General features: G+C 35.1%; 1 protein-coding gene across 1 annotated transcript; it reads right to left on the bottom strand.

Moving 5' to 3' along the window:
• Positions 1–1475: 1475 nt before the first annotated feature.
• Positions 1476–20299, bottom strand: LOC132280746 (protein ROOT HAIR DEFECTIVE 3-like). The gene is made up of 23 exons (XM_059782470.1): positions 20119–20299; positions 18942–19091; positions 18635–18701; positions 18451–18553; positions 17779–17849; positions 17583–17646; positions 17430–17495; positions 17226–17273; positions 17086–17148; positions 16918–16974; positions 13480–13638; positions 13309–13377; positions 12984–13075; positions 10113–10191; positions 8396–8561; positions 8123–8247; positions 7144–7406; positions 6932–7028; positions 6675–6836; positions 5861–5965; positions 3337–3431; positions 3132–3228; positions 1476–2163 (listed from the first exon to the last, which is right to left on the bottom strand). Exons 1-23 carry the CDS (start codon positions 20120–20122, stop codon positions 1918–1920), a joined length of 2448 nt encoding a protein of 815 aa, XP_059638453.1. The 5' UTR covers positions 20123–20299; the 3' UTR covers positions 1476–1917.
• Between the last annotated feature and the right edge of the window lie 4324 nt (positions 20300–24623).

The raw sequence follows: 24623 nt of genomic DNA, 5'->3' as shown, positions 1-24623 counted from the left end.
TAACTATTAAATAATTTCTCGACAACCTCACCTAACTAGCTTGTGACACTGAATATTTGTCTTGAATCCCACCTCATTGAAGAGAAACTACCTAGCTTCAAGCTTCTTGTGAGAAGGCAGCTGCCCTCACAGTATTAAATAGAAAAACAACACTTTTTGTACTGGAATTTCATTTATTGATCTAAACCACCATTCTACTTTTGAGCATTGTAATGTATAGGCTGCACCTACAACACACACACACACACACACATATATATATTCTCCTAAAAATCGAAACCTGAACTAACTCAAATCCACCAACCTGAATGTGATGAGCTTAAGACATGTTAACAACTGATGACACCGTCCCTCTTGAATTCCTCATTAATCCCCATCTCTGCAGACTTCATTCACATTCAATTCAATCTAACAAGCAAAGCAACTCTAGGGCCCCAACCTCCATCTACTTTAAAGCCCTAGACCTAAAATTCTGCCTTTCCTTGATGTGGCACTGTGGCCTATTGCTGCACTTGTTCAAACACCAGTTTCAATGGCTATTGGCCCAACACTAATTCCTTGAGAACGTGTACGTTTCTTCAACACGATGTGATGTGTGGACGAAAAAAGGTTAGGTGTGTATCCAATCTGTTTCTTCCCACCACCTCGATTATGGTAATGACCTAGACCTCAGATCTTATACTCAAATATTGTCACTCTCTAATTTTTAAAAATTTGTTTACATAAATTATATAATTTGGTCGCGTGAGGATGTGCTTGGCTCAAAAGTAAGTCTTCATGCGGAGGAAAGACTGCGTGCATCTGACTCTCCCCAGACCTAAGGTAAGACACTGTACGTCTGTACCTTCCCAAACCTTGCAATGCCGAGAGCCTGCTAGCCCTTTTTATATAATTTGTTCATGTAAATAAGAAACCATACATGACTGAGAATATTAAATATATTGTTTACACCCACTCTGTCAGCATAACATTTGTTTTTCATATTCATGAGAGCCATATTATGCAATGGTGCCCAGTCCTAGAGTGAGAGAACAGCATCGGCAATGTGGTCAACGTATAAAACATAGCCCAATTGGGTCCTGCATTCATTAATAAAGGTCCCAAGTCCCAACATCAAGCCCATCCACTGGTTTGAAGGTCCCACAAGCCCAATTTAAAACTAGACTCGGCTGGATTTGCTCGACCAACCCTGAGTTGTCTGCGATGATGAACCTAATAGAACTCTTCAAAATGTTTGCATCCTAACTTTTTCCTACCAGCATCCCATCATTCTCCTTACCAGATGGGACAGATACACTGTATCGCAGGAGAAGATTTTGATCCAACAAAAGAACCCCAACAATAGGAAAAATAATAAATTCTTGCCAATGGAAGCAATAACTTAAACATGACCAAAAATGAAAATCATTTCAAAGCGGACATAATTCATTTTGTATATAGTAACATAAATCAAATACGTATCATCATAATACAAGTGACCATAACTCATCTTCTAGCTTGAATATATTTCTCGTAAAAAAATACAGAGACATAATTGTTGTAACAATCATCTTTGATAATACAAATATGTGGGCAATGTGCTACTCACAATACAAAAGAGAAGGCAAACCAGTAGAATCAATGAAGTAAAAAGGAGAGCCTCGTAAATTATTCCACAAACCAAAAACAAAATAGACACCTGAAAGACTATGGGTAAAAGAAAATAAAAATAAAAAATAAAACTATCATGGGGAATTTCACAACAAACCACAGCCCCAGTATGTGGCATCTGAACAAAAATTCATGCCATTATGTTTGTTCCTTTAGCATGCTCACAATTAGCGTTAAAATGCATGCATGGGCTTGCAGCGTCCACTTTAGAGTGAGCTGAGCATCAGCCAAGCAGAAAACAGTTGATCTCTACACGGATAGAATACTTCACATGGTCTTTTTCATTGGAGGGCTCGAGAATTCAGTTCCATTTTCAGAGGAAATTACCTCAGATGAAGCACTAGATGACAAATCATCACCATCACTCACTCCAGTCCGGAAGTTCTTTGTCATTAGCGGAGGGTTTCTCTGAGGATCAGCAGCTGCAGGTTTTTGGCCCTCCTCTGCTAGTTTTCTGAGAATGTTCATGACAGTGGGAAGGAACTTGGTAGACAAGGAGAGAAGCCCAGGAAGCTGGAAGTATGCAACATAGAAAAAGAAAAGATAATTAGGCGTCTAAGAATTCTTTCATGAAACAAAACTTAAGCTGATATCAAAAAATTTAAGGGTGTGTGTAGGAATTGTCAGGAACAATGACTTCTAATGACTACCAGAGCAACTTGCAATGCCCATTCCAGATATCAGTTTCAGGTATAAGTAATTCTGCTGAAATGAAACTGATGCTTGGGCATGTAACATCAAAATACATCATTTTCAATCCATCTTAAAACCCTTTTTTCCATAGAATTTTCTTATGGACATCTGTAACAAGGGTCATTTGTCCCACATAGGAATCGGATGGGAAAGTGATTGGGTATAAATGGGTGGGTATGCAGCACTACCCAATAGTTCGAGCTTTTGGGTAAATGGGCAAGCGCCCACCCGTTACAGTTAGTATCAGAGCCAAACCCAGTCCTTGATCTGGTGTCACGCCAAGCACTCGGCACGGAAGGCGTCAGGGTGAGAGCACCTCGGGTAGGCAAGGTGGCCCGAGCCGCAACAAGGGCGTTGCGAGTTTTGGGTGGGAGAGAATGTAACAAGGGTCATTTGTCCCACGTCAGAATCGGATGGGAAAGTGACGATTGGGTATAAATGGATGGGTATGCAGCACTACCCAATAGTTCGAGCTGTTGGGTAAATGGACAAGCGCCCACCCGTTACACATTAAGCAAATGAAATCTGATCCAAGATTTATTATTATTATTTTTTAACCACTGCTCCCAGAAGTTCAGACAACAGCAAAATCCCAGAAGTTCAGACAACAGCAAAATCGCTTTAAGTTATAATTCTGGACCACTACAGAAAATTGTACAAAAGATTGAACAAGTATATTGAGCAAAGGCAGTTCTTGGAGCCCATTCTTCAATAAACTTGCTTCCAGCAAGCCCCACAATAATTAGGAAGCAAAAATAATTTAAAGTTTTAATCAGTGTGACACTCACAGCGCCATTGCGGAATTCACCCGAAATATCTAGCTGCACCCAAAGGGCCTTTATGAGTAGAAAAGCAACAAAAATTACACCTAGATATAGAGGATTCCTGTCATGAAGAAAAGCCAAAATAAGTAAAATACAGTAGTAGACGAGGAGGTAAACTTATGGTTTAACGCCAACACAATTCAACTCCATAAGCCTGGAGAATAAGTACCTCAGAAGTGTCATGAATTCATTGAACCCCAGGACAATCAAGGCAACAATAGCCCATGGAGGGGGTAACCAGTTGTTACTACGCTTGCTAGCTTCCTGAAAATCGAAAGAGAGAGGAAACACAATCAGACCTCATCCGCAATGAAGTGAAAACTGAAATATATTCACAAGCAAAATAAAACTACATGAACATATCAATGCATGTATGGGGATCTCAGCTGAAAATTTTGGTACAATAATAAGTCAAAAGAAACACATTAATCGCTCTCTCAAACAACTTACTAAGCCACTCCAGCTTTCAACTTAAAACAAGCTGAGCTCAGGCTCACATTCACCAAGATGAGAACAAGTTCAAGCCAAGTCTAAGGTTCAGGATAAGGGTCCATACACTTTATATCTATACATAATACATTTAGAGTTGATCTCTGTATAAATGAGGTCTGGACTTCAAGCTATGTAGCATATACACAGACAAAACAGAATTACACCGACACGGCAAATTTTGAACAGTAGGACAACTAGAATGAGAAGACAGCTAATATAGTTAAGTGTTGAAATATGAATGTATATATATGTTCTATGTACATAGTTAGATGTTAACTGTGAAGGCATATGTTACATGTATATACTTAGATGTTAAGTGTGAATTTATATATATGTATATAGTTAGATGTTATAGGAAAAATATATGTAGTTAGATGTCATAGCAAAAATCTAATACCCTGGTTCATTTAACTAAAACTAGATATACAAACAATTATACATTATATACAGTACAAATATCACCATACTCTAATTGTATTTGAATTTTTATATTGCTTAATTCTTTTTCCATACAAAAAACTGTACTAAGAGTACTTGACTTGTGTTGGCCATCTGCAATGTCAAATTTTATTTGGGGATTCTAAATGTGTTTGAGGCGTGTCCGACACACATTGATTCTTCACAAAGTAACTGAATTCCACTGTGCTATACCCAGTCAGAGAGCACAGGCCTTATAATATACTCCCTCCGTCCCAATTTAAGTATCGCTTTTGGGGAGTAGTAATTTTTAAGGGGACATGCATCGTCTCCCTACACCTTTATGCTCCGTTTGGTTGAAAAGATGGAAAAATGGATGTAAGGGAGAGGGGGGAGGGATGGATGAGGCATCCCTAGGGAAAGGAAAGTGTCTCCTTCACTTTGTGTTTGGTTGAATAGAAGGGAATCAGGGATAGTAGAAAGGATTGATGAAGTGACAACTTTTCTTCTTTTTTTGGTTGGAAGTAAGGAAAGGAGAATTTTATATACTTCTACCAATATGCCCTCCTTAATTAAGTTGATATGCATTGTCCACGTACCACGTATTTTTGACCGTCATTAATCAGTTTGACTGATGACTGGTCATGCTTAACCATAAGTCCATGTGTTTAACCAAAATGCATATACTGATCAACAAATGGGTCAAATAGGGTGGACGCATGACACAATCATTTTATAGAACCTTTCTCAAGGCAAGAATAAAAATAATCTGCAGCAGTATTACCCAATAGATAATATAAAACACCTAACCAAACAACGAGAAGTACAACGTCACAATTACAACAAAACAAAATTGATGAAGGTTAAAATAAGTCATTTTGAAATTAAATAGAGGTTAAAGTAGGTATTACAAATTTATAGACTAATAGCTCATTCTTTCCTTATCGGTAAGGAGGGATACTTCATCTTCATCCCTCCTGGCTTCCTCCCTCCCTTCCCTTCCTTCCAACCAAAGAAGGCAAGCCTCTCCAATTCTTCCCTCCAAGCAAATACAACATTAGAGAAGGTAAGCATAAACAGCCTTGCCAAAGCTGCAGTCCGAAAAGCAAAATTTCACATTCATTCCTCTCCCTCTTTATGTGTTAAAAGACTTTATTAGAATCTTTCTCCTGAGGAGTTAAGTAGCCAAGAACATTTTTAATTCGGATATGTTCTAATTATTATTCTCTCTTCCTTTGGCTCAAAAAAAAAATATATATATATATATATATATTGCTGTCCTAATAGCTTATAGATAAAGGGCTAGCCTTGTGCACGAGGCTCCCGCCATTGCGGGGTCTAGGGAGGGTCAGATGTACGCAATCTCCACAAGGAGAAGCTGTTTCAATATTCGAACCCGTGGCCTCCAAGTCACAATGGAGGAAACCTTATCTTCACGCCAAGGCCCACCCTCCCAAAAAAACATGACCAGTAACAACCCATGGGTCCCCACATATATTTAAGCAATTACATCTTTCACTCATATGCAAAGCTTTTCCCTTATTCACAAAGTTACGGCTTAATGTCTTGAGTCCCCTCCCATTCTTTCTTTGTCATCTAAAATTACGCTTGTCCTGTCATTTCTAAGTACTGAAACTTAGCGCCAGTGATTTTTTTTTTAAAAGAACACAACATAACACTTTAAAGGCCCTCAAAATCCATCCTGTGTCAGTTTGTGCTTTTGGAAAATGCATAAGAAATGATAAAGTTAATTTTTTAGATGTATAATATGTACGAGATCATGCCTGAGCAGCAATGGCTTGAGTGACAGTGTACTCTGTCTCTGACTTGAATTGCCTCCATAGAGATTTGCACTGTACAGGTGTGATCAATGTTTTTGATGTTGGAACCTGAGTAGAAAAATCACAGCAAGAAACACTTTAGTGCTTTAGGATATAGAGAGGATAGGTTCTCAAGAAATGCTCTCACAGGACTTGAAAATAAATTTTATGTGGTGCATGTCCTGGTTGTAAAGGTTGGTCTTCACCTCTTCTTGTAACTTTTTGAGCGCTCTTTTTTTTTTTTATAAAACTATCCCATTCTTTGGTGGTGGTGGTGGTGGTGGGGGGGGGGGGGGGGGGGGGGTGGGGGGTGGGGGGCAAGAATTGTATGTGCAATGTGTGTGCGCATGTGTGAGAGAGTGACACTGAATACGAACAACTGTGAAGAGCTCTGGCAGTCTGTACCCTACAATAATTAACAAATGGAATGAACATATACATATATATATATTAGAACTTTTGCAATACACCCAATTTTGTCTTATAAATCCAGGCATCTGCAATTAAAAAAATGCTCACCAGCAACAGTATAGCGGTGTGTTGACATGATATTAAATATGTTTAAAGCTAAAAGCATTGGAAATAAAGTAGCTCATAAAGATTAATATGGTTTAGGCCAGAAAAATCAGTCCTGTTGATAATAATCACATAGGAAGTTTGTAGTCCTTAAGGCCCATGTTATTTATCTAATAACATCAACTTTCTGTGATAGAGAATAAAATTTCAAGCATACAATCAAAAGCTTCAGACATAAATTTTAACAATTGATAATGGTCACCTCTTCCCAAGTGCTTGAGGCCAATGCATCATATGATGTGGTGCTCTTGTTGGTAACAGCACCACTTCTGGTATCCAATAAAGCCACAGTTAGAGTATTCTCAATGTTATCAGCCTCATCTTCCAAACGGATCACAGCCATAACAGAAAGCAACTTCAAAGACTGGAAAAAATAATTAATAAATAAGATTTTAACAAAAATCCAAATATAATATGAGCTGAAATTTCACCAAAGATATTTAATGAAGCGTGCCATACTGAAGAGCGCGCCGTTTTGGTGATTGCTCGAATGTCTTCCTTCCCACTCCAGATCCGCGGCATTGAATCAGCATCGTGGCTAAACAATGTTGAAAACCTGTTGGTAATTTACAGTAAATTCACATCAGCTAAAAGTCAAAAAAACTGATACAATTATTTCAAGAAGGCCAAATGTCGAAACAATTAATTCACACGCTGCAAAGAGTCATTACCTGTCCTTCATGCGAATCAAAACTCTTCCAGCTTCTTCTTTGGCCTTTGCTTCAACAACTCCTCTAGCGTAATTCTTTAACCTCTCAAGCATTTTATCCTTGGTTTGTTCATCCATATCAAAACCAGAAATTGCAATAGAGAACCCAGAGACAAGTGATTCAGTCTCACGCCAAAGAAGTTTCCTTATGGCAGGCCAGGTATCATCACTAGCCCCATCTAAAAGAGCTTCCACAGGTCCCGATAAAGCCTCGTTCAATTTTGCCTGCGCGTGAATAATTATCAGTATTTTATGGTAGGAATCAATTAACATGGACAAGCTCAACAAATTTGAAGTCCTTAATTATGCAGCTTTGTCATTCACCATGTTCAACTATCTTTCATCACCAAGAACTCAATAAAATGCAAAATTCCATGACCATAAGTTTTTTTTTTTTTTCTTTTTTTACCTTGGTAAGAAACACACCCTATGGAGACTTGAACCCTCAACCTTCTACTTTGGAAGGCGGGAAGTAACACTAGGCTATAGGGCCCTTGGTATTCCATGACTATAATGAATCACAGTAAATAGCACATCATGACAAATAATTACAGAATACCAACAGGCCAGTGGCCCAACGGTACTAGAACCCTACTTCTCAAAGAGAAGTCAAGGGTTCGAGCGTCAGTGGAGGCATGGGTGTATCAACTAAGAAAAAAAAATTACAGAACGGCAGTTTGTGCTTCTTTCCCGCACCATATTCTGCTTCTTAACCACTCATACTACCTCAAGAGATTATACACATCTTTCAGGAATCCTTGTTGAATGTAATTTTGGTAATCTACCAACTATTCTAAAGATACCCAAAACCAAATTATTGTCAAATCTCAGATTTGTCACCCAAAACCAAATTCTTGTCAATCTCAGATTTGTCACCACAGCTTGAGATCACTTGAGGAAGTAAACAATCTGAAGGTTAAAGAATTACCACTAATCATTACCTCGTACAGGTTAGTAAGCTCAGACAGCTTGGCGGCACGAACTGCAGCAACATGTGCGTCTATATCACGCTGAAGCTTATCCCTAACTTTGGAATAGTCCCAGTTTGCTTGTTCAATATTGGCATCTGTATAGTTATAGGATTAGTTTAGGTTTACTCTGTAAAATGAAATTTCGATAAATATAAAAAAATAAGCCTTGTGAACCGATCCTGCTGTCCTAGATTCACATAAATTTCACTAACAGAAATGAAATTGTTAAGTTTGTAACTAGACCTGCACATTCTTCATCAAATAAAGTTATTAAAGACTCGGTGCAATCACGAGCAGCCACAGAAAACCCTTCCCCTCCATCCAAAGCTTTATCAAATGTTTCTTTGAATTTATCCAGAGTTCCACACCGTATATGTCCCAACATCGATTGGTAGGCCGGTTGGACAAGCTAATTAATAAATCAAAAGAAAATCAATGAGGACAAGAGGAAATATAAATGCATAAACAGCTGCCCGAATGGTAGGGTCACTATCAGAAATAAATAAAGCCATATATTGTAAATCACAGACATAAGGAAACAATCAAAATTTTACAAATGACCTTGAGACCCAAAGGTAATAAGAAGCCTCAATGACTGGCCACTCTAAGTGACCAAGTCCTCTCCCAGTAACAGCTTAATGGGTGAGGAAGTCCAAGGTGAAACTATCAAAATGAACAAAAGAAGAATAAAACAGATTTTAGGAACATAATTATAACTCAATGGACATGTGATGTAGTAAATGGCAACTTGGTAGCACCATAAGGACACAAAAGAGCCTCCTTCGGCTTTCTCCCTTATTTAATCAGCATTCCACACTCTTCAAGTGATATTTTGTCCCTCTTTGTGCCACTATGCAACACCATAGACATCCTATAATTCAAAATTCTGGGTCTCAAAACTAACATGTGAATAGAAAACATATGTAGCTTACACATATTTCATTTAAGTTAATGTCAAACTAGAGCTGCAGATTAACCAGGCTATTCATGCATAATTCAGGCCACCTCCACTGCAAGCTCAATAATTTAAAAAACGAATCAATCCTGAGCTAATTTTAAGGCTCATTTAAAAAATAAGCTGAGAGATAATTTTAAGGGTCATTTAACAAATAAGCTGAGCCTGAGCAATGTCCAGCTCAGGTCTTATGAATTCGTGAACATGGTTCATATAAGATTAACTCATCAAGTCCGTATCTACTTCATCATTGCAAGGCCCATTAAGCCCATCCCTCTCCCATTCCGATATCCTTATACTGTCCAAAACCATTTCTCTCACATAATCATATCAAAAAACACTACCCATGAAGATCTCTCTCTTGCATCCAAAACTGTCCATCATTTTTCATATCATACAAGACAAAATCTCATTATTCTCAAGTGATTTCATCTACTCGCCTCTCACACTCTCCCATGACTCCCTCTCACCTCCACTTTTGCCTTAAAACAGATGTTCTGTCTCATCTGCTCACATTGAATTGCACGACCCACAGATGGCATCGACAGTGGAGATTGAAGGTCAACGAGAGGTTCAAAGTAGTAGTCATGTCAAAAAAAAATCCTCCACCAGTAAAAACAGAGCTTAATTGCTCGTGTGTGCATATAACGTTCGAGCTGAGCTTAGCTAGGTCAAGCTCACTCAACTACAAGCCAAGCTCAAACATCTCTCTGACTTTAACAAGTCGAGCCCAACAACATAGAGCTTGGCTCGGCTCGGCTCGGCTCATTTGCAGCCCTAGTAACAACCCATAGGCTGTACATACATTCTCGCAAGAGTTCAGATACCAATATTACAAATTAAATAAGACAATTTGCTATCATTCACAATCTGAACCATTTCATATTATACAGCAGGGATAGATTGCTAACCTTATAACAACTATATTATTGAAAAATATTTCCATCATGTATCACACGAGAACAGAATAAAGACCTCAATTTTACACAAGATTTAGAGAATTACTTGAAGCAATTTCTCTTCCAACTGATTTCGCTTTGCAGATCTAACACCTTCATCGAAATATGTAGCCTCCACATCATACCTGAAAGAATAAAAAAAAGTTATAAAATCACCCAATTTTTGTCACAGAAAATAAACACTATTGTTGAAGAGATGATTTTAAAAAATCCAAACACCTATGGAAAACTTTTTAAAATGATAGCATATCAGATTACAAGAAGCATTTTGAAAATAATTGCTCCACAATCTCATGAAGCAAAGGATGCCATTAGATACAATTGATATGAATAAACAAGAAAGTACAGGAAATGGATTAAAAAATCAATTATTAAATGCAGTTATAAATTGTAAGATCGTTACCCAAGGGTCTGTTACGTGACACAAAAAAAAAACGGCGACTTAGACCTAGAGGGGGGATGAATAGGTCTCATGGATATTATTTTGTAACCAGGGGAAAAAAAAAAAGAAAAAAAAAAAAGTATATTATTTTGCACTTAACTAACTTTTTTAAATAATAATATCCCTATTTGAAATTATGTTAGTTTGTTGTGATTATTGATTTTTGAATTATAGTTTGGACTGGTTTGTTGTCAATTTCTATCAATCACAACCACAATCACAATTTAGCATCATTAAAAAATAAAGTAGAGACAAGCGGAGACAAGCGAACTTTTTACATGGAAAACAAAACCAGGAAAAACCTCAAGATCTGGCCAGAGCTAAGTCACATAATGCGGGAGTGGGAGCGGGAGCGCCAAAGTCCAAAATATTTGAGAGCGGGAGCGTCTGGATTTTATATATATATATATATATTATGCACTTATCTTATTATATAAATTTCTACAGTTAATGGTATAGCCCATATAAGTATAAGTTTGGCCCAATAAACATTATTTCATTAATAAGGCCCAATGAATTATAATTTTCTACAGCCCATCATCCAAATAAAACTTCATCCCAGCCATTAAATTTCGATTTATCTCAACCTTTGGTTTCCTTGATCATAAACTAAACCCTAAAGGCTAAAACTAAAACCAGCAGCAAAGTCCTCTTCAGCGAATCAGCGCCACCGCATAATCCGCCGGCAATTCACACAGCTCGCACTCTCTCATGGATCTGGTCACTATATCTCTCTTTCAAATCTTAAGGTCAAGCATTAGAATATTTGATTTCTTCTTTAAAAATTGATCTGTGTTTCTTCTTCTTCTTCCTTGTCGGAGATGGGAGGTCGGATTTCATGAAAGAGACAGGCGATTTCCTGAATCGGTGATGGTTAATAACCAAGCCCTGTTGAAAGGTGATTTAAATAGTGGGACAGTACACGCGGCGGCTGTTGAATGGGGATTCATTTGAATCCACGTTCCAAAATATGAGTTTACGAATTCCCAAAAATGAGTTTGCGAATTCCTGCCGATTCCGCTCTCAATTCGTAAATCCGCGCACGGAATGTAAATCGCCGACCCTCTTTGGCAAATCATGTGACTTAGGCCCAAAGAGGCACAGTCCACTATATAAGAAAGAGATTACAAGAAGATTAACTGTTACCACATCCTAGAACCCCTAATTACCTCTTGACACAGAGCCAAACGTTTCCCAAAAAGTCTCCAGGCCGTCCATCCACTCATCAACAGATTTCAATCCTCAAATTCATTTCTCTAGTGATTGCTCACTTATCTACTCTAACAATTAATTAGTTCAGTTGGATCGGATTGTTGAATTCCTCAATCACATAGGATGTAGTCAAAGAAACCCTAGATTGAGTAAATTGGGAATTTTCCTTCTTACTCAAGGATTATCTCTTTAGATGATTAGAGACTTCAAGTTCATACCTAGACTGCCTATAACCTCATATTTATAGCCAATATAGGTAGCCTATATGTTTTAGTAAGTAGAATACTTGTAAACTTGAGTTTTGAGAGTAATTTGTGTTTTGAGAGAATTACCAAAAATATGTCTGTTAGGTTCAATCGATCGACGCCTGCAGAACTAACCTCAATCAATCGACCCTTCAATTGATGCATACTGGATTTCAAAATAATTTTCAGTCTTAAACGCAATAGATTGACCATTTGACCTATGGCTACTAGGTGGTGTTTGACTGATCGATGCATACTATTGTCGTAAAATAAAGTTTCAAAAAATGTTTGAAACTTTAAATCTAAAAGGCCATTTTTCAAAAAAAAAAATAATATAAAATAAAATAAGTTTGCGAGTCTCACCAATATCTAACTAGGTCTTTCTATGGTCATTTTACTTGTGCCCTAAATATGTGATAAGGTTGCGAATTACCTGTCGTGTTCTTTGCACTTTTGTGTCTGCCTTGCCTTCCACAAATATACTAGAATGACTAAAGACACTTTGACACATTATAACACAAGTTTTGAGTAGGGAATATGGCAACACATGACTCATATATCCAACAGGCAGACCTAACAAGCATGGTGGTAACAAAGCTAATTGTTACTCCCCATCCTTTTTCACATATTTTCTTCATTTCTGTCTTCCATAAGAATATGACAGTAAATTTAGAAGCTTTTTCATCGAAGATTACATTTTATAGTTATTCCAATTGTTTTTTAGAAATAAGAATGCCGAAATATTAAAAACCCTTACATCCTCCCACATTTATTAATTGCATTCATACAGATTAGCCATCATACCTCAATCCTACTCAACGTCAAAACAGCAAAATATTAAATAAAACCATCATATTTTGCAGCCTAATTAGGGCAGGCAATGAAGCAGGTTTGGACTTGGGTACTCTTTTCCGACCAGCACCAGAAGAGGATGTGAGTATAAAGTTTATTTATCACAAGAACCATACATAACCAGCTGCTAAACCACTAAAAAATAAATATCACACCAGATACTTACTCTGACAAACAACTGTGAAGAATTAAACTAAGCTTTTTGCCAAAGCCCGGCACTCGACCAGATTGAACAGCCTCCTCTAGTTGGCACCAGTCCTGGGATAATTTAGATCAAACAGGCTAGTTACAATACAAAGATATTTAAGTCATAAATAAAAAATAATCATTTTTTATTGGACTCTTTGAAGGTTTGAGGTGCCTTTGGCCCTAGTGTTTCATGGGGTTCTGCTCCCCTTTTGAGCGTTTTCTATATAATCTATCTTATCAAACTAAATAAATAAATAAATAATAACCATTAGAAACAAGTTAAAATAAATGGAAGCAGGTACCTCATTTGCAACAAAAGAATCAAGTTTTTCATTGGCAATTTCTTCACAGCGTACGGTAGCTACCATGACCTACAAATGGATCAAAAGCATCTAAATATTTTTATTATAAAAAAAAATCTAAAAATACTATTTGAGAGGTAGCTTCTGTAAAGTATATTTTCACGTCATTACCTTGTGGGCAGGAAGGTCAAGATCCTTATTCTCCTTAATGATTTTCCAGATATGTTGTGCACTAAAAGAAAACCCCGTAGCAGGAACAACACCCCTCCTATCTCCAGCAAGCCCCCCAGGTGTTATTGAATGGAAGAATCGCCGTCTTAAATTAGCCACCTTCATCATAAAAAACACAAATAAGACCAAAAATAAATAAATATTTATCTCCTGTGGTTCAGTGGTAGAGAACAGTGGCAGCAAGTAGAGGATAGTGGCAGCAGCGTTATAAAATGTATAAAAGGTGTGGGAAAGAGGATTCTATAGCTCAAGCCTTGATTTGGCACATGTTATGTGAAGTGGGGTCCACTTGCAGTCTTGCATAATAGGGGGGATTGGGTCAAAATTGCATAGTTTTTGGTAAATAGCATCAATTACGGTGAAATTGCATTATTGTGGTAAATTGCATCAATTATGGTGAAATTGCATCAAGTTATTTGTTACTTTTATTATGCTACAGTCAGCTTTTGATTACCTCAATTGTAGGGTAATCCAAGGGTCATAGTTGTTATAAAAAGGATACTATGTAACTCTGATTAATTAGTCAATGAATGAATAAAAATATATTTAAGATTTCTTTGTGAGTGATTCAAATTCTGAGGGTGTGATGCCTAGGCCCTGTTGGTGTGATTCCAATAGGTTTTTGTTGTTTTCAATCCTCTCTCTCTACTAATATCTTGAACAATAGCTCTGTTTATTTGAACTTCCAGCCACTTCTCCTTTGTTTTTCTACATTTCTGCTATCGAACCTCCAAATTTCAGCTCTAGCTCTTTGAACTTTCAGCCTCTGAATTCTTTAGTTCGTAACTGTTTAAGGCTTCTCCCTTGTCCTACATCAGTTTTTGGTATCAGAGCCTAAGTAGAAATTATGTTTACATGACCGGGAAATGAAAGATTGGATAGCAATCAGGAGATTGAATTGCTCTCACAGATTTTGGAACAACTTAAAGGACTGAATACTCGATGCAGTGAGATAGGAGCTCGAATTTCGCAGCCTTTTAATAAATCGGTAGCCCCTGAACAAGAAACTGCATTCAGCACTAACGATGGCAGAAAACAAGAGCAACAACAGCCTTTAAACTCTCGGCAAAGGTGTAATGTGATGGCCGATCCACCACTACCTCCCATGTTGGAGTTTCCAAGAAATCCATTAGAAGTGAATCATCATGAACCACATGATGCCGCTCGAGATATTCCAAAGAAGTTGAGCAATGGAACGCACAGCACACTGACAACAACAATGCTGCCAAATGGTGGATCAAATGCATCTTTCTATAACATGGCTCATTCTGAAGGAAAGAGTACGATGGCTAGCAAGGATCGTGAGAACCTGCTTGATAATGAGACTTGCAACACTGGTCATCTGAAAGAAGTTGGAGAGAATGTTTCCTCCAACTCTGTTGTTAGGCATATCCTTGAAGACCCTAAAGTTGGTGGCAAAGATGGGCAGCAGACATCTAATTTTCAGATGCAAGTTCGTCGTGGAAATGACGGAAGTTGCATGAATGTTGTGTCTGAAGTCACAGTTGAGCGCCTCAAGCCTTTGATCCAACCACGTCCACATCCTTTCAAAGTGGCTTGGATAGATAGTACTTCTACTCTGAATTTGTCAAAAGATGTGGCTATTGGAGTAGATACTTGGTGAATATTAGTGGGCACTGCACAGAAATGGGAGCATGCTTGTGCCAAGAAGTAACAGAAGTTGGTTCAAACATCCACCAACTTGGTAGATGAGGTCTGGAAAAACCAACTGCCAGAAGAAACTAATCCTGTGAGAAGCTAGAGGGGTCTCACGCATCAAAAGAGCATTTTAGAGGCCTAATATTTCCTCAGTTGGTCCTAATGCAGCAAATATGCATTATGAACTAGAGGAGAAAACATGTTTAGGACTTGATCTAAACAGCATTTGTCTATTCGATTCGAGAGCACAGTACCTAGATGGAACCAACTGGATTGCTCTTTATGTTCTTGCTCAAATACGTTCGTGTTAGGATAGCCTTGATTTTCGACATGGTACTGGCCATGGAGTTGGTATCAGAGATGATGGGTCAGATGCTTATTTTGTTCTGGGGTTGCCTAGAACTAGTCGAGGACATGATGCTATAGTCATTGTTCTGGATCATTTTTCGAAAAAGGGGCATTTCCTTCTATGTTCTAAGACCTCCAATGCTGTCCACAATGCCAAACCTTTTTATCAAGAAGTTGTCCGACTTCATAGGTTGCACAACACTATTGTTTCTGATCAAGCTCTGAGGTTTAAGCGCTGTTTTTGGTGCAAATTATGGAAATTGCTGAATACAAGGCTTAAATTTTCTTAACTCTTTTCACACTTATGAGCAATTTCATCCCTTTAACTCGCCGGAGACGAGTTTTTCCAAGCCAGAGAGAATTGGTATAGAATAGTGGCAGCAAGTAGAGGACAGTGGCAGCAGCCTTTTAAAATGTATAAAAGGCATGGGAAAGAGGATTCTAGAGCTCAAGCCTTGATTTGGCACATGTTAGGTGAAGTGGGGTCCACTTGCAGTCTTGCATAGTTGGGAGAATTGGGTCAAAATTGCATAATTTTGGTAAATTGCATCAATTATAATGAAATTGCATTATTGTGGTAAATTGCATCAATTAAGTTATTTGTTACTTTTATTATGCTACAATCAACTTTTGATTACCTCAATTGTGTAGGGTAATCCAAGGGTCATCAGTTGTTATAAAAAGGATACTATGCAACTCTGAATACTCAGTCAATGAATGAATAAAAATATCTTTGAGATTTCTTTTTGAGTGATTCACAAATTCTGAGGGTGCGAGGCCTTCCCTAGGTGTGATGCCTAGGCCCTATTGGTGTGATTCCAATAAGTTTTTGTTGTTTACAATCCTTTCTCTCTACTAATATCTTGAACCATAACTCTGTTTATTTAAATTTCCAGCCACTTCTCTTTTGTTTTTCTACATTTCTACTATCGAACCTCCAAATTTCAGCCCTAGTTCTTTGAACTTTCAGCCACTGAATTCTTTAGTTCTTAACTATTTAAGGCTTCTCCCTTGTCCTACATCAGTCAGTAACTGTGACACTTGTGTTCCAAATTACAAACGCAATAACGAGGCATTAATAAACAACACAATATGAAATGATCAAATTTGAGTTTTCAAAAAAATGAAAAATAAAATAACTCAGTTTATAAGAAATTATAAAATAAAATTTTAAAAAACAATAAAACCGCTGCTAACAATAAAGAATGATCATAATGGGAATCACTAAAAAAACAACAGCAATTTATCCTTTATTTCTTTTTTGCATAGTCAAGAACAGTAGTAAAAAGACGAGCCCATCATATACGATATGAACAAAATTGAGTAATTTTATTTCAGTGTGGTACCCTTTGCATGTCCAGTTTAGTATACCTGCTCTTTAAATTGCTCTTCCTTCTCTTCGTAACTGGAAAGTGCCACAACTTCAACCTGGCCATTTGATCAATAATAACACACTTACTATGCGTGTAAAATCATTGCTTGGCACTAAACATATAAGGACATGCCTAACTTATGTAGAGTGAGAACACGACATCTTACATTAAAAAACTCACTTAGTGGAGTTTCCATGTGGGCTTGTGGCTTAGGAACAGAGTCCCAAATCTACAGCCAAGAAAAAGTTTAAAAGTCAGCAACATCAAGATTGCAAATGAGAAGCAAAAGGGGGAGGGGGGAATTACCTTCTGAATATCTTCCCTTAGAATAGGTTCTAGATTCTCCAAAGGTGTCTAAACACAAACAAAGAGTTACACAAACTGTCAGAATTGAATACAAATAAACAAAGCCATATCCATGATGATCATCAGAAGCTAAATAAATAAAATAAAATAAAAATAGTGTTGTTCAAAGCCAAAACAAAATAAAAGAGAAGAGAGAAAACATACCCTTGATTTATCACGTATTACGAACATTAAAGTTGTTTTTCGTGGACTAAATAATCGCATCATGACCTGAAGAAGGATCATCATAATGTTGAATCAATTAAAGCATTCGCATTTCAAAATAATTGCTATCATAATGCAGGTCACAGGAGATACCTGGAATACAGTTTTTAAGAGAGGCTTATTTGCAGCCTGTTCACGGCCAATGTCATGACACCACCTAATAATACAATTTTGAGGAAATTACTCGCACAAACTAATAATGATCCTGAATGTATCAATTATAGATTGTAGCAAAATGTGATCTATCCATATAAAAGAATCTTGATTGTGCTATGAGAAACAATCTTACATATTTATTAGTACTATATCTGAAACAGCAAGGGCAAAAAGGGCACTTTGCTTTTCAAATGCAGTATCATCCTGAAAAGGACAACGAAACTGAATGAGGGACAGCAAGCAATACTGCAGTTGTCCATTTATCTCTCAAATTTAAGAGAATAATAGGAATAGAGAAGAATAGAGATACTATTAACGATTGGACTCATGGCAATAAATTTAATACACACACACACAAACATATAAATACATACATATATATATATATATACACCTATTTTTTACAACAATAAAATTTCACTTGATATAATTGCAAAACTAGACCATGATTTCATATATATAGGTAAGTATGAATATGCTGAAGGTGAGTGAAGATGCAACAAACTGAGTCCCTAAAGAAATTCAAAGTGACGCAACCTTTAGGAACAGGAAATCATTGGGTTTCATACTCAAACAATGTACAAAAGTATATGTATGGATATTTACATTGACATAGTAATCACATGATTGCAGACATATACATGCATGCACGGAAGATTTTATATTTTGGTAAATGAGTTCAATTTTTGAGGACTGTATAATAAAGATAGTTGAAAACCAATAGTAATTGTGAAAACCATTCAGTAATCGCAACAGTAATACATGTGCAAAGTCCTGATCATAAATAAAATTTCTGCATGGGTACCTCTCCTCGTTCTCTTCCATCGGTGCCCTCCAAATCCATTACAAGAGTGCAAGGTTCAATTCCAGCACAGTTTGCCAGCCAAATACCTTTAGTGGTTTGAGACCTAATTAGAATAGTATCCAGTCAGCTTTTAATGTCTGAACAAAACCAAATGTGACCCACCATAATGCTTTATGAGTTATACCTTCCCGTAAAAGCATCCATCTCCCTGAAGTTAGTACCGAACAAATGATTTAACAGCGTGCTCTTCCCTGTTAGCATGACAGAATTCCTCGTCAAAATCATTGGATAAAGTACAGCACAACCAATGAGAAAAATAAATTACACAGGACTTAACTGTTAATCATCTTGTTCATGAAATTATTCATATTTTTCAAATGAATTATGGTAATGTGAAATGTGGACGAAAAGTTGAAAACATAAAGCCTCACCACCAATGATTCTCTGATGAAACGCAAAAGTAATTAGATTATATAGGTAAGAACACATACCACTGCTTTGAGGACCCATGATGGAGACTATGGCATAGGAAAGTCCACATTCAGCCAGTTTCACTTCCTTCATAAAACTTTCAATTCCAGCAGTGTTGAATGTACCATCCCCATCTATAAGGTGAGTAGAATAGCATTCACTGTCTTTATCTGAAAAATAAATAATTTATTAGCAAGAATGTATGAATCACATTTTCTGTAAGTGAACAACTTGATCATGGCTTGCAAAAATCATATTTATCTATGTTAGAGACGAGCCAAATCCATCAATTATAGTAGGTTTCATTGCTTCACAACACAATAGTCTTTCTTCAGCTCAAAATAACATTTTTAATATTCCATGTGTTTGAACCATAGTCCCAAAAAGAATAATCAACGAACGATTTCAAATGGCATTCTCCTGGTGAATCTTCATACCTGCTAGTGCCACCTTCATTAACCAACTACATAGATATAATAATGGTACCAACAACCACATAATTCACACTTAATCTAATACTTTCCAAAACCCTGAACTTGGTTGCTTATAAAATTGAGTAGATGAACACTAGTAGATATAAAACTTTACTCTAAGCTTGGATTTTTCAATTTTGCAAAGAAAAAAAGCTCACCTTGACTATGCGAAGTAGTTGCAATAAACTGAGTAAAGCAAATCTTATCAATTTTTCAGATCCCAAATGATACACGTGTAATTTAGCAAATAAACGGATTCAAATTGTCATTGGCCATGGAATTTCACAAGTAAGCTCTGACCCAGTTACCGTTTCTTCACAAAATCTACCGAAATGATCAAAAACCCACATAAAAAAGGTAAACTAAATCGCGCCTTTGTTTTCACCAGTTTACAACTCTATAGGACCCGAATTCAACAAAACCAATAGATCAAATTGGGGAGAGCAATGAAATCGTGAATAAATAACCATGAAGATTCAAGCTTTCGAATTTCAAACAGTTGCAGATGAGACCACTAAAAACGCGTATATACATATACATATATATGTACGAATTTCCGTTATATAGATATAAACCTACCAAACAGTCGAATTAAATTGTGGAACTAATAAAAGCAGATCATTAATCGCCTGGTTCAATTAGCGGATTGTGGATGCAAAACGGATTGAATTTAAAGACAGATTGCAAATCAATTGGATCAGATCATCGGAAGTTTGATACATACCCATGTGTGTGTAAAATCTGGTGGACGGTGTAGATTGGTGATGGTGGAGGTGACCTGAGAAATTTTTCAGCAAAAGATTGATTTTTGGAGAAGAGAACCAAAGAAAGATTTCAAATGGGCATTTAACCCCTTTGTGCTCTTTAAAAGTAGGCTTGACTGTCCCGAATATTCAATGAAGAGAACACAGAGAGTAATAAATAATAATTATAGAATCACTTGATACACACTATCTTTTAACATAAATTTTTACCAGTGAAATATATATATATATATATATATATATATATATAATTTGAACATTAAAAAAATTTTAAAATAAAAAGTAAAGAATCACCTTGGACCAATAGCAAATCCGGCAATGAACAACAAATTTAGGAATTGTGTTTGTGTAGTCGCGATTAAATTCACGATTTTAATATTGTATTTGTATAGTTGCATTGCACTTAGCATTTCTACTAAATAAATATATAAAAAAAATATATTTAATTTTAAATTATAATAATAGGATTGGTTGTGTTAACTTCTTTAGCGATTATTGATTGATTCAATGTTTCCATTCAATTTATTAGAATTTCAAAATTTGTTGGAAAAAACAACAAATCTTCAACAACAAATAAATAAATAGTTTGATCTACAAATTAGACAAATTGAAACAATATCTAACTGATATTACAAAAATAAATAAATAAAATAAAATAAAACTACAAAGAGTTATGACCTTAAGAATAGCATTCCTATGTGGTGACCATCAAATTTTTTGGCTTTTTTTTATTATTTTTTTTTATTATGTTACATGGTTAACAATGACCTACAAAATTAACTTATTTTATCACCTATCATATGATTTAATGTATTATCTTAAGTCTCCGGTCACTTCCACAAAATTTTCTGATAATTGGTTGATATACTGGGGACAAAAGACTATATATTTTTAAAATTTTATTTCATAATGGATTATAGAATATCTTAAAAGATTCAACATTTTAACAATGGACGTCTAACTCAATATAATTTGTCCACCCTTAACGGAAAGGTGGGGAAGTGTTTGAGCCCAAGTATAAACAAAAAAATGTACGTTTTCTGTCAAAGTGAAAAAAAAAATGCCCCAAGTAACAAAAACAACGATTTAATAAGCCATTTCTTTTATTTTCAATTTTACCCTTTTGACTATCGTCAAATACGAGACGTGAAAGGTTTTATTCATTTTTTATTACAAGGACATTGGACGCATTGGTGGATTTATTCATCATAGTGTTATTTGATAAAACCAAAAATTGTTATTTGATAAAACCAAAAATAAGTACTATGGTAGTAAAAATTGAGAATTTTTAAAACAAAACAAAACAGTAAAGCATTAAGTGAAATGTGAAATCCTGTCACTTAAATTTAATTCCATTTAAGTACTGGTTACTTATTTAAAAGTGATATTCAAATTAATTTATTTAAATATATTTAATTAGATAAACACTGATATGGAATTAAATGCTGAATTGAATTTCACAGATTAAAATATTGAAATTGCCATTTGCCATTTTGTTTTTCCTCTTTATCAATTGTATATACAAGCACACCACATGTTTACACAGTGTTGTATAAATATAATCGTGTAGACAACATTGCGTGAAAAATAAATACAAGTACAGAGGAAATGAGAGGTATCTAAGAATATGATGTTTTTCAATCTTTCTGTATATTATGTCAAAAAAAACGAAGTCTTTTTGTATAAAAAAACAGAATAATAAAATATAGTTTAATGGTCAAAAGGGGTGGTTAATGAACTTAATGTGCATTAAAAAAAGGTTAATAATTATGAATATAATTTTGACAAAGATGATGAGAGGTTTTTAGTGGTGCCAAACCTTCCTGCACCGACTTTTTCTTTTTGTGGGACCCAATGACCGCCCATTTACCTTTCTCAACAAAGAGGACGGCGTCGTAATGCTTAGATCTACACGCGCTTAGTCAGGCCAACATTCTCCAACATACAAGAGGAAATAAAAAAATGAAAACAAAAGTTGTTTTGTTTTTTAACTTTATAAAGAAAATTACTTTTTCTATTTCCTACTTTTGGTCACATTGGAAATTTTTTTATTTTGGGTTGGTATTCATTGACTTTGATACTTAAATTTTCACTTTTTGATTGACAGGACAAAATGCATATATCACATTCAAATAAATTATAAGCTCATCTTCAATTGTTTTTTTTATTTTTTTTTATTTTATAGTAAATCTAATGTGTTATAGTAATAGATTTACATAAAAAAAATTTGAATTATTTAATTTTTATTTTAATGGTTGTTTTATACTTTATATACTCCAATAACAATAAATAATTATCATGTTTGGATTCCACGGTCCCCACATAATTTTTACAAACCTATTTAATACAAGGTTAATTTGTTAATGAAATGAGAAAGAGAGAGGGAAATGAAATATGCTGATTTGGTTGTGTAAAGTGAACCACGCCTGTAGATAAAAAAAAATTACACATCATACGTGGCAGTGTATAGTTTATATAAAATTGTGTTTTAACAAACAGTTTGAGATGCTAACAATAACAATCAACTAGTGTTATGCTTAGACCCCATATAATTTTTATAAATATACTTAATATAGGCTTGATTTTTTAAATATGTTGACATGACTATATAATAATTTTTATAAATAGACTTAATATAGGCTTGATTTTTTTAAATTTGTTGATGTGAGTATGTAAAAAGTTTATGTAAAATACACAATAATTTTACATATTGTGACATGACTTCGTATTTTAACAGACTGCTGAAGAAAAAAAAAAATTACACGTCATACGCGACAGTGTACATTGGTGACATAACTGTGTATCTTAACAGAGTGACGAAAATGCTCTAACATTTAAAAAAAAATTCCTTTAAATTATAATTTTTTCCAAAATTGAACCACCAAGTCATTAATGGAACTAGATAATTACATAATTATTCCATACAAAAATAAAAAATTGAAGCTGCTAAATTATACAGTATTACTTTTGCGTGTATCCTTTTCGTACACAAAAATGGAATAATACATATTGTTAAGTGATAATGCAATGAGAACACCGGAGGAATAAAATGTGTTTAGTTGATTAAGTTTTATATTAATTTTTTAAAATAAAGTAAAAATCTAAACTAACATAATTATATATTTTTTAATAAAATAAAATAATTAAGAAGTCAATATATATATATATATAATTAAAAACCTCTTTTTATATATATACACTCACATATTGCTATGGTGCAAACATGTACACACGTACACATCCAAAAGAAACTCAACATCAAACTAGGGATAATCAAATAAGGATGGAAACTTTATGTGTTAAGTGTTGTGCAGTCTGACAATGACGCGTGTCAGAGCCATTTCAATTGCTGACTAATGTGTTCATTGAATGAATCCATTTTTAAGCCTGAATCTTGACCAATCATTTTTTTTATAGTTATTCTAGGGTACCGTTCGGTTGCGAACTCTGCATATACGCAACCATCTGTAAAGTATGTATATCGTCATCATTTAAATTTGAATTTTTGTGTGATCTGTGATAATTAAATTCAGAACCTTTGTCCACAAAAAATCCCTCATCCACTAGCCACTCGTGCTAATTAACTTAACAAACCTTTTACCACTTCATTTTTTATTTTTTTATTTTTTATAACTTGTTTTACTAGTTTTTCCAAATATGGATGATTGTCTCACCTTACCCAAAAAATAAATAAATAAATAAAATACAACTATGGATGATTGAACAAATTACATTGGTATATTTATATAAAGGGTGTTTTAGTGTCCTTTTTTATTGTGTACAACATGACTAAAGGGTCCACTACTTGAGCAAAAACAAACAGAAACTGGTCCAATAATTTGATTTTATTAATTAATTTACTCAACATGGTGTTCCATCCACAATCACTTTATTCTCTCTATATATTTATATTTTCATTTAAACAAATCAATCAAAGCATTAAAAGGTAAAAATATATGAAGTCTGACAAAAAGAAAAGCCAAAAACAAGAAAATAAAGCAAGCCCTATATGAGCAACAAACACAAGAACACTATAACCCCACTCAACAAAACGAAACAAACATAAACTGATCCAAACAAAAAATAATAATAATCCAAAAGACTGTGGAAAGAGAGAATGGATCTAAGAATCAAATGCTGCAGTATTGATTCCATATAGCCCAAAAAGACTGCTCAATCTCACAAGCAACCTTGAAAAATGATTGTTATAGTCAAAAAATGATTTATTTATTTATTTTTTTTTATTCACTCGAAAAATGATTGTTATAGTCGGTGACGGATTTGAATAAAATATGAGAGAGGATAGCCTTGAATAAAAATAAATAAAACTATCATATTAAACAAAAATAATAATATTAATATTAATTTATATCATCATCGAGTAAGTTTACATTAGTCCTCAACAATTTTAAAAACAGCATACCATAACTTCATTATTTATGCTACCAAATAAGAATTCATTAAT

This window comes from Cornus florida, unplaced genomic scaffold (assembly GCF_030987335.1).
Source record: "Cornus florida cultivar Cherokee Brave unplaced genomic scaffold, ASM3098733v1 CherokeeBrave_3.0.0_Hap2_Chr11, whole genome shotgun sequence".
Classification (NCBI taxonomy): Eukaryota; Viridiplantae; Streptophyta; class Magnoliopsida; order Cornales; family Cornaceae; genus Cornus; species Cornus florida.
This window is presented reverse-complemented; position numbering and strand designations above follow the sequence as displayed.